This window comes from Pan troglodytes, chromosome 8 (genome assembly GCF_028858775.2).
Source record: "Pan troglodytes isolate AG18354 chromosome 8, NHGRI_mPanTro3-v2.0_pri, whole genome shotgun sequence".
Classification (NCBI taxonomy): Eukaryota; Metazoa; Chordata; class Mammalia; order Primates; family Hominidae; genus Pan; species Pan troglodytes.
This window is the reverse complement of record NC_072406.2, coordinates 72,500,788-72,517,801: the sequence shown is the minus strand read 5'-3', so window position 1 is coordinate 72,517,801 and position 17,014 is coordinate 72,500,788. Positions and strand designations below refer to the sequence as shown.

The window sequence follows — 17,014 nt, the reverse complement described above, 5'->3', positions numbered from 1 at the left end:
ATTTGGGCATGGTGGTGAGCACCTGTAATCCCAGCTACTCAGGAGGCTGAGGCGGCAGAATCACTTGAACCTGGGAGATGGAGGTTGCAGTGAGCTGAGATTGTGCTACTGCACTCCAGCCTGGGCAACAGCAAGACCCTGTCTCAAAAAAAATTGACTGGGTGTGGTGGATCACCTGAGGTTGGCAGTTCAAGACCAGCCTGACCAACATGGAGAAACCTCGTCTCTACTAAAAATACAAAATTAGCTGGGTGTGGTGGCACATGCCTGTAATCCCAGCTACTCGGGAGGCTGAGGCAGGAGAATTGCTTGAACCCAGGAGGCAGAGGTTGTGGTGAGCCGAAATCGTGCCATTGCACTCCAGCCTGGGCAGCAAGAGCGAAACTCTATCTCAAAATATATATATATATATGTGTGTGTGTGTGTATATATATGTGTGTATATATGTGTATATATGTGTATATATATGTGTGTGTATATATGTGTATATATGTGTGTATATATATGTGTGTATATATGTGTATATATGTGTGTATATATGTGTATATATGTGTGTATATATGTGTATATATATTCACACACATATATATTTGGATCAATATATGTTAGAATGCATATATATTTATGTATAAAAATTGATCTTATTTTTCATAGTTTGATATCTAATAATATATCCATGTTTTCCATGTCATTAACTTATCACAGTATACCTTCAAATATGGTATTAGCCTGACAACAGTATAGTTCCAGTTCCTCCTTTTCATCTATGTGTGGTTGTTGTCATACGTTTTACTTTTGCATATATTATAAACCCCACAATTTGTTGTTTTTGTCTTTACTTTGGACCATCCGTTATCTCTCTTACTTACCTTCATTTTTTGCCATTTCCAGAGCCTTTCATTTCTTGGTGCAGGCCTAAGTTTCTGTTTACTATCATATTCCTACTGTCTGAAGAACTTCGAACATTTTAAGTATTGCAGGTCTGCTGATGATGAATTCTCTTAGCTTTTGTTTATCTTAAAAAGTCTTTATTACTCCTTGAAGGTATTTTCATTTGGTGTAGAATTCTTATTTGACAGTCAGTATTTAAAGATGTCACTTCTTTTTTTCTGGATTGCATAATTTCTGATGAGGAGGCCACTCTACCTATTATCTTTGTTCTCTGTATGAGATGTGTCTTTTTTCCTTGGGCTACCATCGAGATTGTTCCTTTATATTTCATTTTCAGCAATTTGACTATTGTGTCTAGTTGGAGTTTGTTTATTGTTTATCTTGCTTGGCATCTCCTGAGCTTTCTGGATTTGTATTTTTCTGCCTTTCATTACTCCAAGAAAATTCTTGACCATTCATTATCTCTTCAAATACGTCTTCTGTCCCATTCTATCTCTTCTCCTTATGCAGCTCTCATTAGCTGTTTTGTATCATCCCACAGCTCTTGGAGGCTCTGTTCTTTCTTTTCCACTCTTTTTTCTCCTTAATGTTTTTATTTTAAATAACTTAAAGTGACATATCTGTAAGTTCAATGGATCCTGCCTCAACTGTGTGAAGTCTATTGAGGAGCCCACAAAGCTATTTACTCTGATATTGCAATTTTTCTTATCAAATGTTTCCATTTGACTCTTTGCTAAGAATCCCATGCCTTTGCTGCACTTCCCTATTTTTCATGCATGTTGTTCCTACTAGATAGAACACTGGATATTGTGTGTAGAAGGGGAGAGATTGAGTTAAATAATATTTTTGCCTGGAAATGAGCATACTCATACTTTTTCTTCTGTGCTGCAGATGTGAGAGGTGGAGCCTGTTTTGGCAGGAGTTGAGCTGAGTTTACATTTTGTTTCAGGCTTCAGATTCCTCAGTGGAAGGCTGCCATTGCTTTCTGCTTGGGGTGGAGTCTGGGGCATCAGAGAATTTTGCTTAGTGTTAGTGCTCCACCCTGAGCTTTCTCTGCACACCTGCAGCACAGAGGAGGTCTCCCCACACTCCTGCCTTACCTCAGCAGTTGACTACTCTTGCTTGTTACTCTGTGCTAGGCTAGTGCTAGGGGTTGGAGGTCTTTCATGTAAGCTCAGACTCAGTCTTTAGGGTGTGTGTCTGGGTTCAAGGCTGGGTCTTTCTCCACATTCCTGCCCTTTCCACCACAGCAGCCAAACTCTGCCCTGTATGTATGGTTACGGATTTCAAGGTTCTTTGTACAAACTGCCAAATTGCATTCTAGCAAGCATGTACAAATTTACATTTCACCAGCAGTAAATGAGGGTTCTCTTAGGCAGGCTTTCTAGCTCTAACATCACTGAGTTTCTTTGATATGTTGGGATTTCTTAACTCTGTTGCTTGCTTAGACAGTGGAAGTGCAGCTCACAGCGTTACTCATAGTAGGGCACAATACATTTTTATTGGTTAGCTGAGGAATCAAAATATGAGTAGTCTATTGAGTGGCCCTGAGGTACCACTTTCATTTTGATTTGTTTCTGCTTCACAGAGGCATCCACGATATGATTCAGGAATAAAAAGTGATTGCATTTTATTGGAAGCTGCATTTGACAGAGATGAGAAGCTAGGGTTTTTAAACAAAGGTCTTCTGAATCCTGCCTGAAAATACCACAGCCTGAGGGTCTAGAGCCCGAATTCTGATCCTGATTCTGCCTCTGATTATCTGTTTCTTAATCTGCAAATTACCAGTTCTGTGCCTCACTTTCTTTATCCAATGGGGTTAATGATATTTATCCTATTTCAGTGGATTGCTGTGAGGGTAAAATGAAATTACAGAAGTGCAGGCCCTTTACAACGCTGTTTAAGTGCTATAGAATATAAAGTATTCCTCTAGGAAGGGCCAGAGAGGTGGAGAAAATGTGAGAATTAGAAACTCAAGGCACACCAGCATGGCACATGTATACCTATGTAACTAACCTGCACGTTGTGCACATGTACCCTAAAACTTAAAGTATAATAATAATAAAATTAAATTAAAAAAAAAAAAAAAAGAAACTCAAGGCACCTTTTTGTCATCTACACATCCACAGTATGAGAGAGTGCGTGAATATGGAAGAGAGTGAAATTGGAAACAGACTTCTTCCTCTTACTAAACTTAGCCTGTTTGTGATAAAGGTTAATTAAGTCTTTCTCAACCAGTGAGGGCATAGTTTTAAAGGGAAATGGCATGCCAGCCCTTACTCACACTGGGAAGTGATGAGGTCTTCGTGTCACGTCCCACTTGGGGCTCAGTGAGCTCTCCTATTGGTCGGTGTTTCCTTTATTCCCACCCTGACCCTCCATCTGCTGTCTCAGCTCTAGAATTCATCCACTGTGCCGCTTGGGTCACTAGAGCAATACACACTTGTACTCAGAAAACAGACATAAGCAAGCAGATCTAAAAGTCATCATGAAATTTATTTCCTTCTGCCAGCTTTCACTCAAACCAAATAGTCCTCCACACCAAAAAAGACCACAGCGTGCACAATGGCACAGCCTATAGTTTCACTTCCTCTTTTGTAACCTGTTATACACAGTCGAAAGCTGTGCAGCTGCAAGCTGGTAGGTCTAGAGCAGGGGTCAGCAAACCACTGCCCACAGGCCAAATCCAGCGCACTGCCTGTTTTTATAAATAAAGTTTTAGAAACACAACCGCTCCCATTTCTTTACCTATTGCATGTGCCTATGGCTGCCTTTGTGCTACAATGGCAGAGTTCAGTAGGTGCAAGAGACTGTATGGCCTGCAAAGCAGAATATATTTGCCATGTGGCCCTTTGTGGACAACGTTTGCCTATACCCTGGGTAACAGCAATATTGGTCTGTTTACTTTCCACCAGCATTACTAAGAGAAATTTGTTTTCCTCAGGTCTCTTTCTTCTTTCATTTAAGATTTATATTTTAGCATCTAAGAATAGTGAGCAAAGAGAATGTGCAACCTTTCCATCTGTGGAAAGGTTGTAAACCTAACCCTAACCATACAACCATTAAAAGCGTTTAACTAGAAAAGTTTACATAAAATACAGGGAGAAAAGGACATGTTAAACAACTCCCCATGAGGACTCAATCAGTCAAATCCAGGTGTGGAAGAGTCTACACAATAAATTACCCAGTTTCTTCAATAAATAAATGAACACGGGGGGAAAAAGTTGGGATAGAGGAGCTGTGGAGATTAAGAAAGACTTAAAGGACTCAACCTAATGCAATATGTCGACCCTCCAACTTGAACAAACTAATGGAGATAGTTGGAGATAATGGGAGAATTTGAACATGGAGGGGGTCTTGGGTGCTATAAAGGAATTATTTTTACTTTCTTCGTTATGATAATGGTATCGTTATTTTTTGAGATGTCCTCATCTGTTAGAGATAATTAAATTGCAGTATTTATGGGTAAAATAACACGATGCCAAGAATTTTCTTTCTCCTCTTCTTAAACTCCTTCAGAAAGAAAAAAAAACAGTAGGGAGCATAAAAGAAATAATGTTGGCAAAAGGTTGATGTTTACTGAACCAGGGTAAGGAGCACTTGAAGTTCATTATGTTTTTTTGCCCAAACTTTGTGTATGTTGGAACTTTTCATTATTGTGTTTTTTAAAATCATGCATTCAAGAGTTTAAGTGTTGAAGAGTTGAATCCTGGTTCTGCCAACTGTTTCTGCATGTGTAAAATGGGGATTGTAATTCAGATTATGTATGATGATATGAGGATTGTGAGAATTAAATGAAGTAGTAAAGAGTTTAGCATAGTCCCTGACATGCAGGAAGTGATCAATACTTGATAGCTACTATATTGTTTCTGTTATCGAATTATAAATACATAATCCCTGTGAGCCTAGTTCATTTATGATGTAATTGATTCTTTGTGAACAGCAGAACTTAAACTCATATTGCTGCTACACAAGAATAAGAAGCCAGGCATGGTGGTGCACACCTGTAGTTCCAGCTACTTGGGAGGCTGAGGCGAGAGGATCGTTGGAGCTCGGGAATTTGAGACAAGCCTAAGCAATATAACGAGACTCTGTCACTTAAAAAGAAAAAAAAAAAAAAAACAAGAAATCAGGGAATTGTTTTTGATGTATGAATACATTTCCTTGACAGTCTGGAAATAATCATAGCACCTGTAAGATGCTTGGAGAGAAGAATAACTATGGTAGCCTACCACTGAAATCAAGGAGAACACAATTAGAATTTCAGATAATCCTAACAATCTGGTTATTCTTCAAATATTTGTCAAATAAGCATTACAGTTTTCATGAGACTGCTAACAAATGCCTGTAAACACATTTAAGCACCACGGGCATGGGAAGTTATGTGACTATGGATAGAAGTAACAGATTTTCCAGTTTGAGTTCCTATTGTCTCTCCTTGACAACCTGATGTTCCCAATGGAACCTGGGAAAGGCTCCAAGTCACATGACACTCCTTTAAACTGAGTCTGTACTGACTTAATCAGCTACTTGTTAGTCAACCACTCACTAGCCAGTATGTATCACTCAAATTATAGAAAAATACATTGACTTAAAAATGCAGGATTTTTGAGCAAAAAAACCAAATTATCACCTCATCCATCAGTCACCTCAAGTGATTGAAATAAATTAACTTGGACCCTGCCTCACAGATTCCCTTACAATTCATTCCTTTTTAAAGTCTCCTTCTGAAGAAAATTCCTGTCAGAAGTATTAGGAAGCACACTGTTCATAAAGGATGTTTAGAAAAGAAGAGGGGGAAATGGGGATATGTTGGGGGAAGTTTAGAAAGGAACGTTTTGTTGAAACCAAAAATATCAAATCTGTACTTTTTCCTCTTCTTCCCAGAATGACATCACTCCTTTACATGTTGCATCAAAAAGAGGAAATGCAAATATGGTAAAACTATTGCTCGATCGAGGAGCTAAAATCGATGCCAAAACCAGGGTAAGTGTGCAACTTATGTACCTGCTTCTACTTGTATTCAGGAAGTAGGAATACTTTTCCTGATACCTTTGCACTGATACAACATGAGCTTTGTTCTCTGTTCTGTTTGTTATAGTCTCTTGGAAAATGACTGCTACTTTTATTCTTTTTAAAATGGTATGGCCATCCATCTATATTTATAAATACTTAATTCACAGTTAAATGGTACCTGGCTTTAAAAGTTCTAGAGTTTTTGTTGCATTTAATTTTCAAGACACTGTAAGCTAAGCTGTTCGGTCAGTTTGATACTAAAACTGCAAGTTATTCTATTTAAAAACAAATCTGTCTACCCTTGTGCACTGCTGGTAGAAATGTAAAATGATGTGACTGCCATGGAAAACAGTGTGGAGCTTCCTCAAAAAAAATTAAAAATAGAGCTAACATATGATCCAGCAATCTCACTTCTGGGTATATGTCCAAAATAATTGAAAGCAGGATCTCAAAATATTTGCATAACCATGTTCATAGCAGCAATAGGCAAGAGGTAAAAGCAGCCCAAATGTTCATGGACAGATGAATGAATTTAAAATTTTTAAAATACAATGGAATATTATTCAGCCCTTAGAAGGAAATCTTGTTGCATGCTACAGCATTGATGAACCTTGAGGACATTATGCTGAGGTGAAATTTACCAGTCACAAAAGGACAAATACTGTATGATTCCACTTATCTGAGACATCTAGAATAGTGAAAATCATGGAAACAGAAAGTAGTATGGTAGTTGGCAGGGACTGGGGGTAGAGGAAATAGTTATTTGATGGGTATAGAGTTTTAGTTTTGCAAGATGAAAAAGTTCTAGAGATCTGTTACACAACAATGTGAATGTGGTTAACATTATTGAAGTGTCTGCTTATGGATTGTGAGGGCAAATTTTATGTTGTATGTATTTTACCACAATTAAAATTTTTTAAAGGCTGGGCCCAGTGGCTTACAACTATAATCCCAGCACTTTTAGAGGCCAAGGCAGGAGGATCACGTGAGTCCAGGAGTTTGGGACCAGCCTGGGCAGCACAGCAAAACCTCCATCTCTACCAATAAAAGAGAACAAAATTAACTGGTAGTGGTGGCATGCACCTATAGTCTTGGCTGTACAACAGGCTGAGGCAGGAGGATCGCTTGAGCCCAGGAGTTCAAGGCTACAGTAGGCTTTGATCACACCTCAGCAACAGAGTGAGACCCTGTCTCTAAAACAAAACAAAACAACATTTTTTAATTAAAAAATTATAAAAACCCACAAATATGTCTAATCTAGGTGTTTATGTCATGTTGCTTCTTTGGAGTGATGCATTGTGGGTAGGGGAAAAAACCAAGACTTAGAATTTGATTTGAATCCAAATTCTAAACTTAGCTAGCTGACTTAGGTAGGCTATTTAACTTTACTGATTGTCCTTTCTCTATCTGAAAATAAAGAACATTAATGGCCACCTTGTAGGGTTGTTGCAACGATCAAGATAATGTTTGTAAACTGTGCTGGCATAAAGTAGGCCAGAAATAAATTCTAGCCACTGCTAGTATATCTCAGAGCTCCAGTTAGTATTAAAGTTCTAGCCACGGGTTTTCTTATTCAATATTTCTTGTGCAAGAAGCAATCTAATCAAAAGATGGTCTCATGACAAACATCCATCTATCGAAGGGTTTTAAGTAGTTTTCTTGTAACTGCAACCTCTGCAATCCTGTGCTTCCCTCTTCTAAAAATTCTGATTCCATGATCCTAAAACTGGCCTGGTAACCTCAGCTTAATTTCTGTAGTGCTTTGATTTACTACTTCATTTTTTATTCCTTGCATTTATTTACTCAACCAATAGATGATCATCGAGTGTCTACTGTGGGCCAGACATAGCAGGTGACAGAGCAAGACACCACAACATTTCCCCTGCCCTTATGAAACAAAAGGTCTAGTTTGTATTCTGTACTTTGACCCTAAGACAGCCCAGCCATAGGCAGGAGACCTAGACTTCTTTTTCTTGATTACCATTGAACCTGGAAACCATGTATGTACCTTAAAAGAAACAAACTTTCTAAATAGGAAAAGGGAAGAAAGAGGAAGGCCGACCCCTAAACGACTGTCTTACTGGAGAGGTAAATTGAATATAGGTCTTACTGAACTGATTTTGCATCATTCCAGTAAGAAGCAATTATCAGTATGTAAAGAATGCTAGAACCATTGCTTTAAATGGCAGGGGTCTTCTGCCATTTAAAAAGCGCAGGCTATTTAAGGAGTTGTAAGGAATAAAAAGTAGAGATGCATTGCATCTGTTGCCTGATTATCACATGGAGAAAAAGGAACATTTGTAAAGAGGAGGAATCTTTGCAAAGGGAAATGAGGGTTACCAAGACACGCAGAAAAGAGAAGCTTGAAGAGGTGCCCGGATATACAGATTTCAGTTGGCATATGGATTGGAAATTACCTTATTTCTCTCTCTGGTGATATAATCAATCAACAGAAGAGCAAAATGATTTGTCAGTCATTTTTCATCATTTGTCAAACACTTACATGTCCTATTTGGTTCAATGGGAGGAGAAAAGGATACATAGGAAGTTCAGGCCCCATCTTTAGAGGGCATAGAGGGTCACAGGGGAGGGCCAGGAGAAAAACATACAAATTCCTCTGCATGAAAGTACCAAAGATAGGAAATAATCTACATAGGCAAAGTTTGGTGTGCAACTTGGTTTCTGTGCCACTTTGCCTCCCTGTTCCGAAGGGCTGTCTAATTTTCGACAAAGATACAGATTCCTTTGTACCTCCCACTCAGTTTTGACTTGGATTTACATTCCTCCTGTGTTATGTGAAGGAAAGACATGGAGAACCAGAGAACAGAAAAGCCTGACATTTTCTTCTGCAGTTGTCCTGAATGGAATGGGTTGGGGGAAGGGTGTCAGTTGGGCAGACTGAATTTCTGGCAGACTAAATGGGAGAAATTATAGTATATACCCGAAATATGTAAACTGTTTTGTGTTCTCTTCATCAAAATGTCCCTTCTCTCCTGCTGAAATGATGAAGTAGTGATTGGGTGTGTGGGTGAAAGGGAAGGAGCGGGCTAAAATGTCAGAAAGCCATGGGGGCAAGCCTAAAAATAGAAAGGAGAATTTGTCACAAAAACAAGTTCTAACTACCCAGTCCGGTAGCCCCTGAGAAAATAGATACCATTATCTATCCATCTGCCTCCCACCAAGTACTTACTATTGTGGCAACCTTGCTTGCATTCAATAAATCTGATCTGGTACACACTTATCCCCCCGTGTTTTAGAGGCAGGAAAGCATCACTGGATTTCACCTCAGAGGACAGCACTGTAAGGGACCTCGTTCCTATTGCTCTGTGCCCTGCCTGGGTGCTCACAGAATAGAGGATTCGGTTTAAAAGAAGATTCTTAGAGCTCTTTCATTCAAGGATGTAAACTTGAATTGTGTTCAGTGTAATTTAGGTAGGATCAGAGCAAGATATTACCAGCTGGAAAGGCAGATGAGTGAATTTAATTTCACCCTATAGTGCCTGATCTGTAATCTTAAGTGTGACTAGCAAGTAGTGAAATTGTGACCTGAGAAAAGTTCACCCTTCTGAGTCATAGTTTTCCAGCCGGTACAGATAGAAAGTTGTTCCTGAGGATCTCACTCTCTCAGCTGGAAGAGCACTGGAAATTGTAACTTTAAGAATAATTAGTTATTGTAAAATTTAGGATGATTGCACATGAATCTTCTTGGAGGTATTTAGCTAGGATATGATGAATTACAGACCCTTCAGGTTTCTTTTTTTTTTTTTTAAGATGGAGTCTCGCTCTGTCGGTCGCCCAGTCTGGAGTGCAGTGGGGCGATCTCGGCTCACTGCAAGCTCCACCTCCTGGGTTCAAGCCATTCTCCTGCCTCAGCCTCCTGAGTAGCTGGGACTACAGGTGTCCGCCACCACGCCCGGCTAATTTTTGTATTTTTAGTAGAGACGGGGTTTCACCGTGTTAGCCAGGATGGTCTTGATCTCCTGACCTCGTGATCTGCCCGTCTCAGCCTCTCAAAGTGCTGGGATTACAGGCGTGAGCCACCGCACCGGACCCCCGAACCCTTCATGTTTCTATTTACCTCATTTCAGGAAAGTCTTTCCCATTTTCCCAGCTCCATAATGCTAATTAATATCAACTGGCTTGTTAACTCATGTTCCTGTTGATAGTAAGTGTACAGAGAATCTCTGTCATAGTAGTGGGACATGTGCTGAGATATAAACACCTATCAAGGCATATTTGTCAATCTGGTCTATATGCAGCTTTCTAATTTTAAAATGATTTATGTAGTTCATTTTTTCAACAAGATCACAATGGCTTCGTTTCTTTGTAGATTAAAATGTTTTGCCGAGAATGGCCCCTATTTCTTTCCACTGAATTCTTCCCTCTTTAAAGCTAGCGTGAGTATTTGGTACATGTTGAAGGAAGATACTTTGCAATGGATGGTCTCTTGTCATTTTTAGTTTGCTCTGCATCAATTCACAGACCAATCAGAGACTCAATATAGACCCTAAATCAGAACCATTTTGAGACTTGAGTTCTCTATCTCTTTTCACTGACTCCTCTCCATCTAATAATAAAAGCAGCTATACTTGTATTTAGTGCTTCAGAGAAGATGCAGAATCCCCGGTAGTGTTGGTAATAACAATACTCCCATTGCCAGAATGTTACTCTACCTGTGCCCCTCCCAACTTCTAGCCTTTCTAGCAAGTTGCCACTGCCTGCATCCTCAGAGAAACCCATTACCACAGTATTACTTGCAAAGCTGCACCTTAACTCTAAGATGCACGTGGTCATCTTAGTGTCTGTCACACTTAGCATACTTAGCACACTTCCTGGTGCATATTAAATGCCTAATAAGTGTTTGCTGAATATATTGAAATAAGATATACTTCTTAATATTACATTTGTCAAAACATCTTAATTTACTTGACTTTATACTGGTCCTATGGTAACGTAATTTTTCCACTGAAGTTAATGGCATCCGGTTTATGTACAAGAATAAAGAAGTATTTATGCTTAGGTAGATGAAGTGTTTTCAAGGCACTTCCAATCTGTCAATTGTTAAATTTTTACTGCCTGGGAAGGTGTCAGGGGACATTTGGATGTACTATAATTTCAGCCCATGCTTTCCCGGAAATGTAACTGGTTCTGTTTCTCAGGTTAAATACTAAGAAAAAAGAATTATTGATACTGACTTTTGCTTTTGATTATATTTCAAGGGATGTGATTGTCCAAAGTTAAAAAATAAATCCTTGAATAAAATATTAAATATTTCAAAGTCATAGAATAGTCTCTCTGAAAAAGAAATTGTAAAACAATACTTCCTCCTTGAGTTCTAAAATAGATATGTTGACAAGAACATTAGAAATAGTGAAGAAGACCCTGGGTTTCTATATTAGTTGAAACTAGCCTGAAAATGTTTCTTCATGTCATATAAAAATATATCAATTTTTTCATTTTTATGTCAAAAAATTACAAGTTAATTGAAAATATTTATTTAGATCAAAAGAAGGACCAGTAATCATGAAATGCCACTAGCTTTCAAAACACGAGAGAATATCTTTGAAGGAAAGAATGTTTTTTACAGTTGCAAAGCATTCTGAGAACATGGAGGGAGCATCTTTTGTTTTATTTTTCTCCCTCTCCTAAAGTTTTTACACTACATTGTAAACCTCATTTCCCTTGCCAAATTAGAGATCTAAAAGTATTATGGCAAAAATCACAATTGTTGTTGCACCAACCTAATAAATGTGGTATGCCTGGTTCTGTTGAATCAAGAGTCAACAAAATAGGCTCAGGACAGTTTTACTTTAGATAATTGCTATGTGGTTCCAAGTGCTAATGGTCAGAATGTTGTCTGCTTTTTCTCCTACTTTTTCTTAATGTATGTTGGTAATGCTCACATCTAATTTTTTTTTAAATAGCTCTACATCAGTTAGACACAAAATTACCCTATAGCTGTCAACTATAACCATCTTTAATTACCCTCCTTCCTCAAAGGAAAGATAAAAATAAAAGAAGTTATTAGTGTTTTGTAAATTATGAATATTAAATTGTTTCAAACATGTAACATCTTATAAGAAGCATATAAAAGCACCTTTGTATGTTTGAAATCTTTTTTTTTTTTTTTTGGAGACACAGTCTCACTCTGTTGCCCAGGCTGGAGTGTAGTGGCGCAATCTCAGCTCACTGCAACCTCCGCCTCCCAGGTTCAAGTGAGTCTCGTACCTGTCTCCTGAGTAGCTGGGATTACAGGCACACGCCACCTCGCCTAGCTAATTTTTGTATTTTTAATAGAGACGGGGTTTCACCATATTGGCCAGGCTGGTCTCGAACTCTTGACCTCGTGATCCACCCACCTCGGCCTCCCAAAGTGCGGGATTACAGGCATGAGCCACTGCACCTGGCCAAAATCATATTTTATAGTAGGTTATTCAGTATCTACCAACTGGAAAGTCAAGAATTCTGTCATGTATTCATAGAAGAAATATTCGTAAGTGGTGCATGATAGAAAGAAATACAAACTATGATGGCGTAATATGCAGAGGTCACATATCCTGTTTTTATTCAAATATATGAGAGTTCTGGCATTAAGTTATGATGGAATAGCATGCATTGGACTAAGCCTTCTGCTGAGAAAAATCATCAGCTCTGGACAAAACCAAGCTGCTGTAAGTTCCAAATTATTTATAACATATCATACATAATACCCAGTATGTAATTTTAAAATTACTAAACAAAGTCAACTGGAAAATATGACCAACAGTCAAAAGAAAAGTTAGATAATAGAAACAAACCCACAGATGACTCCACTGTTGAAATTTGCTGAATTTAAAATAACTAAGATAAATATGTTAAGCTATAGGAGAAACGAGTATAATGCGGGGGAAAGAACCAGATGGAAATCCTAAGATTGAAAAACACAGTATCAGAAATATTTTAAAAATCATTACATGGGATAAATAACAGATTGAATACAAAGGAAGAAAAAAATTGGAGGACTTGAACACAGGTCATAGAAATCATCCATACTAAAGCACAGAAAGAAAAAAGATTAAAAATCAAATACACTGCTATGTCAGTAACCTGTGGAATAATAGCCAGTCGACTAAATCTATACAATGTAGTCCAACAGGCAAAGGAGAAAGAGAATGGGGCATAAAATAAGTTTATATTTACTTCCAAATTTGATCATAAACTGCAGCACTCAAATCAAGGAATCTTAGCCTACCCCAAAGAGGATAAATACAAAGAAAACCACACAGAGTCATATCACACAAAGAGTCAAAAAATCAAAAAGAAAAAAATTTAAGTAGCCAGAGAAAAAGACATATCATGAATGGGAAAGGCAATTATAAGAATGTTATCTGACTTCTCATCAGAAACACTGAAGGTCAGAAAATGATGGGCCACCTTTAAAGTTCTGAATGAAAAATATCTAGCAATCTACTTACATAGATTGATATAAATATCTAGTAAAAGAGGTATTTATATCTACTAAAAATTATATTTACATAATAAAAGCAAAACAAAGACTGTTTCATACAAGCGAAAGCTGACATAACTTTGTTACCATCAGGCCCATACGAACTAAAATACTGAAGAAATTTCTTCCATCTAAGGGAAATGATACCAAAAAGAAAACTGGATCTACATAAAGGAAAGAAGAGCTAGGAGTAGTAAATATGTGGATACAATAAAATATTATTCTTCTTAAGTTCTTTAAAAGTCAATTGTTGAAGCAAAAATATCAATCTATTGTGAGGTCTATAATATGTAATAGTATGTAGAAATAAAATATATGCTATAGCACAAAAGATAAAACTAATAGTGTAAATATAATTATAATATGGCAGAATTCTCATTATACATAAAGTGGTATATTAATTCAGTATATATGTAATATTAATATTACTTTATAATATTTATATAATGAATACTATGTATTATATATACCATATAATATAGTATATTATGTTATACTATATTATACTATAATTTATTATGATATATTATCTATACTATAGATAATATATAGTGACTTTTGCTTTTGATTATATATAGTATATATCTATAGTATATTATATATTATATATTATATATGTTATATATATTATGTTATACTATATTATACTATAATTTATTATGCTATAATTTACTATCTTCTATATAATGTATATATACATAGTATCTATAGTATTACATATACTATATAATATAGTATATATACATAGTATATATAGTATTACATATATAATATATATACATAGTATATATAGTATTACATATACTATATTATATAGTATTACATATACTATATAATATAGTACTATATAATATAGTATATATACATAGTATATATAGTATTACATATACTATATAATATAGTATATATACATAGTATATATAGTATTACATATACTATATAATATAGTATATATACATAGTATATATAGTATTACATATACTATATAATATAGTATATATACATAGTATATATAGTATTACATATACTATATAATATAGTATATATACATAGTATATATAGTATTACATATACTATATAATATAGTATATATACATAGTATATATAGTATTACATATACTATATAATATAGTATATATACATAGTATATATAGTATTACATATACTATATAATATAGTATATATACATAGTATATATAGTATTACATATATAATACTATATATTACCACATATAGTATATATGTAATATAATATATATTACAATAAATACTATTTAGATATATACTATATCCTCTATATTATATATAATATATACTATATACAATCTCTATTATATATAATATTATATATGATATACAATTATCTTATTACATTATAGGAATTACAATTTGTAATATAATATTCACACTAGTAAGTTAAAGATACACATTTTAATTTATAAAACAACTATCCCCCCAAAAAAAATTAACTAAAAAAATCAGAAGACAGCCAATGATATATATGATGTTTCAATGATTAGAATACTAAATAATTCCAACACAAAAGGAGACAAGCAAGGAGGGACAATAAACACAAAGAACAGAGTGGAAAACTACAACACAAATAACATAAGGGTGTTTTCTAGTCTCAGAATGAAGGCTGTAGTTTTCCAAGTAGAGAGGACACAAAAGGATTTTACCTTATTTTCATTTAAACATATAGGTGGTATGGCAGTAGAACAAGGAAGCTAATTAATATATTTTCCCTCCTATATATAAAAGGCAGAAATGAACTCTTAATCTTAAATAGAACATTGACTGCTTATATTTTTTGAAGAGGTTGCTTGGCATAGTAGAAGGAACCCAGTCCTTCCAAGGGAGGCAATCCTGAATGTAAATTCTAATTCTATCTATTTACTCTATGTACTTGCCATATGACCTTGAGTAGGTACGTGAATCCCCTGGAGAAGTTTTCTCATCTATAAATGTAACTGCTGATGCTTTTCTCATAGAATTGCTGCAAAGATTAAATAAGATCACAATTATAATGAGCCTATAACATAGAGGTCATTCAAAAAATTTTATTTCACCTCTTAGGCTATCTCGATAACTGCCTAACACACAAAAAAAATGAGGACACAGTCCAAATTTTTGGTGAAAATGCCAGTATGGAATAGCTTTGCTGGCTGGGTGCGGTGGCTCATGCCTGTAATCCTAGCACTTTTGGAAGCTGACGTGAGAGGATTGCTTGAGGCCAGGAGTTTGAGACCAGCCTGGCCAACTTGGTGAAACCCCATCTCTACAAAAAATGTAAAAATAACTGGAAATGGTGGGGCATGCCTGTAATCCCAGCTACTTGGGAGGCTGATGCATGAGAGTTGCTTGAACCCAAAAGGCAGAGGTGGCAGTGAGCTGAGACTGTGCCATTACACTCCAGCCTGGGTGACAGCAAGACTTTGTCTCAAAAAAGAGGAAAAAAAAAGAAAGAAAAAGAAAGAAAGAAAAGAAAAGAGCTTAGCTATTAGACTGTAAGTGATGCCGTTTAGTTTATCTTTCACTATCATCATAGCTCTCTTCTCTTGAAGGACTCTCTACATTTTTTTCATTGTTTTCAGTTTTTAATTAAAGATTATATCCTGTTCTACAGCCATGATCTATCTGCAGAGTTCTCTCTGCTTGAATTCCTTTTCTTTCTCTAGAGTGAGGAGTTTGTATTTATTTATTTATTTTGCTGGTGAAAAAGAAAAGAAAGAGTATCCTAAAGGATACAAATCAAAATAAATATGTCTCTTCTTGAAAATATTTCCCAAACCACGAATTTGTGTCACTTCAGTGACACTGAGCAAATTTGACCTGCTAAAGACACATTCTGGTTTCATAGTCCTAGGTGTGATGCCTTAATATCCTGCTTCATGCTTTTCAGAAAAATCAGACTGGAAAGTCTTTTGACCTTCGCATGTACAAGGATTTGCTCTTAGGCTAACATGAGAGCATTCTGTCCGGCGAGTAACGTGCAGTTCCCCTCCTCACTAATAAGATTACTGTCACTAAAATGAAATATGAGATCTGGACTAGCCAGTTTGTGTTGCTTTAGAATTCTGCCCAAGGGAAACTTGTTCATTATGTGAGTGCTTTAAAAATCAAGGGAATTGGAAAATATTACTAACCCCATGCAATTTCATTTCCCTTCCGTAATGTTACTATGGCAACTCAGCATCCCTCTCCTTCTCTCCTGTCCAACTGCATATGTTGCCTTTCTTGAGGCACCCCCTCCCTCAATCCCCCGAAATTGCCTTTGTCTAGCATTTTTCAACTGGAGATCAACACTATTCTATGCAGTTGAAAAACTGCTTTTTGGTCTCCAGCTCATTCTAAGTGACTTTGTTCATTAATTATACATTTCTAGGGGTTGGAGGCAAGTAAGAATCCTTATTCCGCATTAAAAAAAAAAAAAAAGCGTGGCTCTAATTTTAGGGAAATGAATATGCCAGTTCTGTGCTACATTGCAAAGCACAGTATCAACCATAGCTCTTTTATTATGCTTATTAGTATTCTGAATAGAAAAAGGAAATCTTATTTAGAACAAATTCTGAAAGCTAAGAGACTTAGTCACATCCTTAAATCCCAATTTACAAGTCACTT

At 36.2% G+C, this 17,014-nt stretch overlaps 1 protein-coding gene across 38 annotated transcripts in view; it reads left to right on the top strand.

Moving 5' to 3' along the window:
• The window catches only part of ANK3 (ankyrin 3), a 714,446-nt gene that overhangs the window by 493,727 nt on the left and 203,705 nt on the right, over nucleotides 1–17,014 (top strand). For all 38 annotated transcript variants that reach the window (XM_003312571.6, XM_063781818.1, XM_063781817.1 and 35 more), the window contains one exon: nucleotides 5,779–5,877. In XM_003312571.6, coding sequence (XP_003312619.3) covers nucleotides 5,779–5,877 — 99 coding nt within the window. The remainder of the gene's footprint in view (nucleotides 1–5,778; nucleotides 5,878–17,014) is intronic.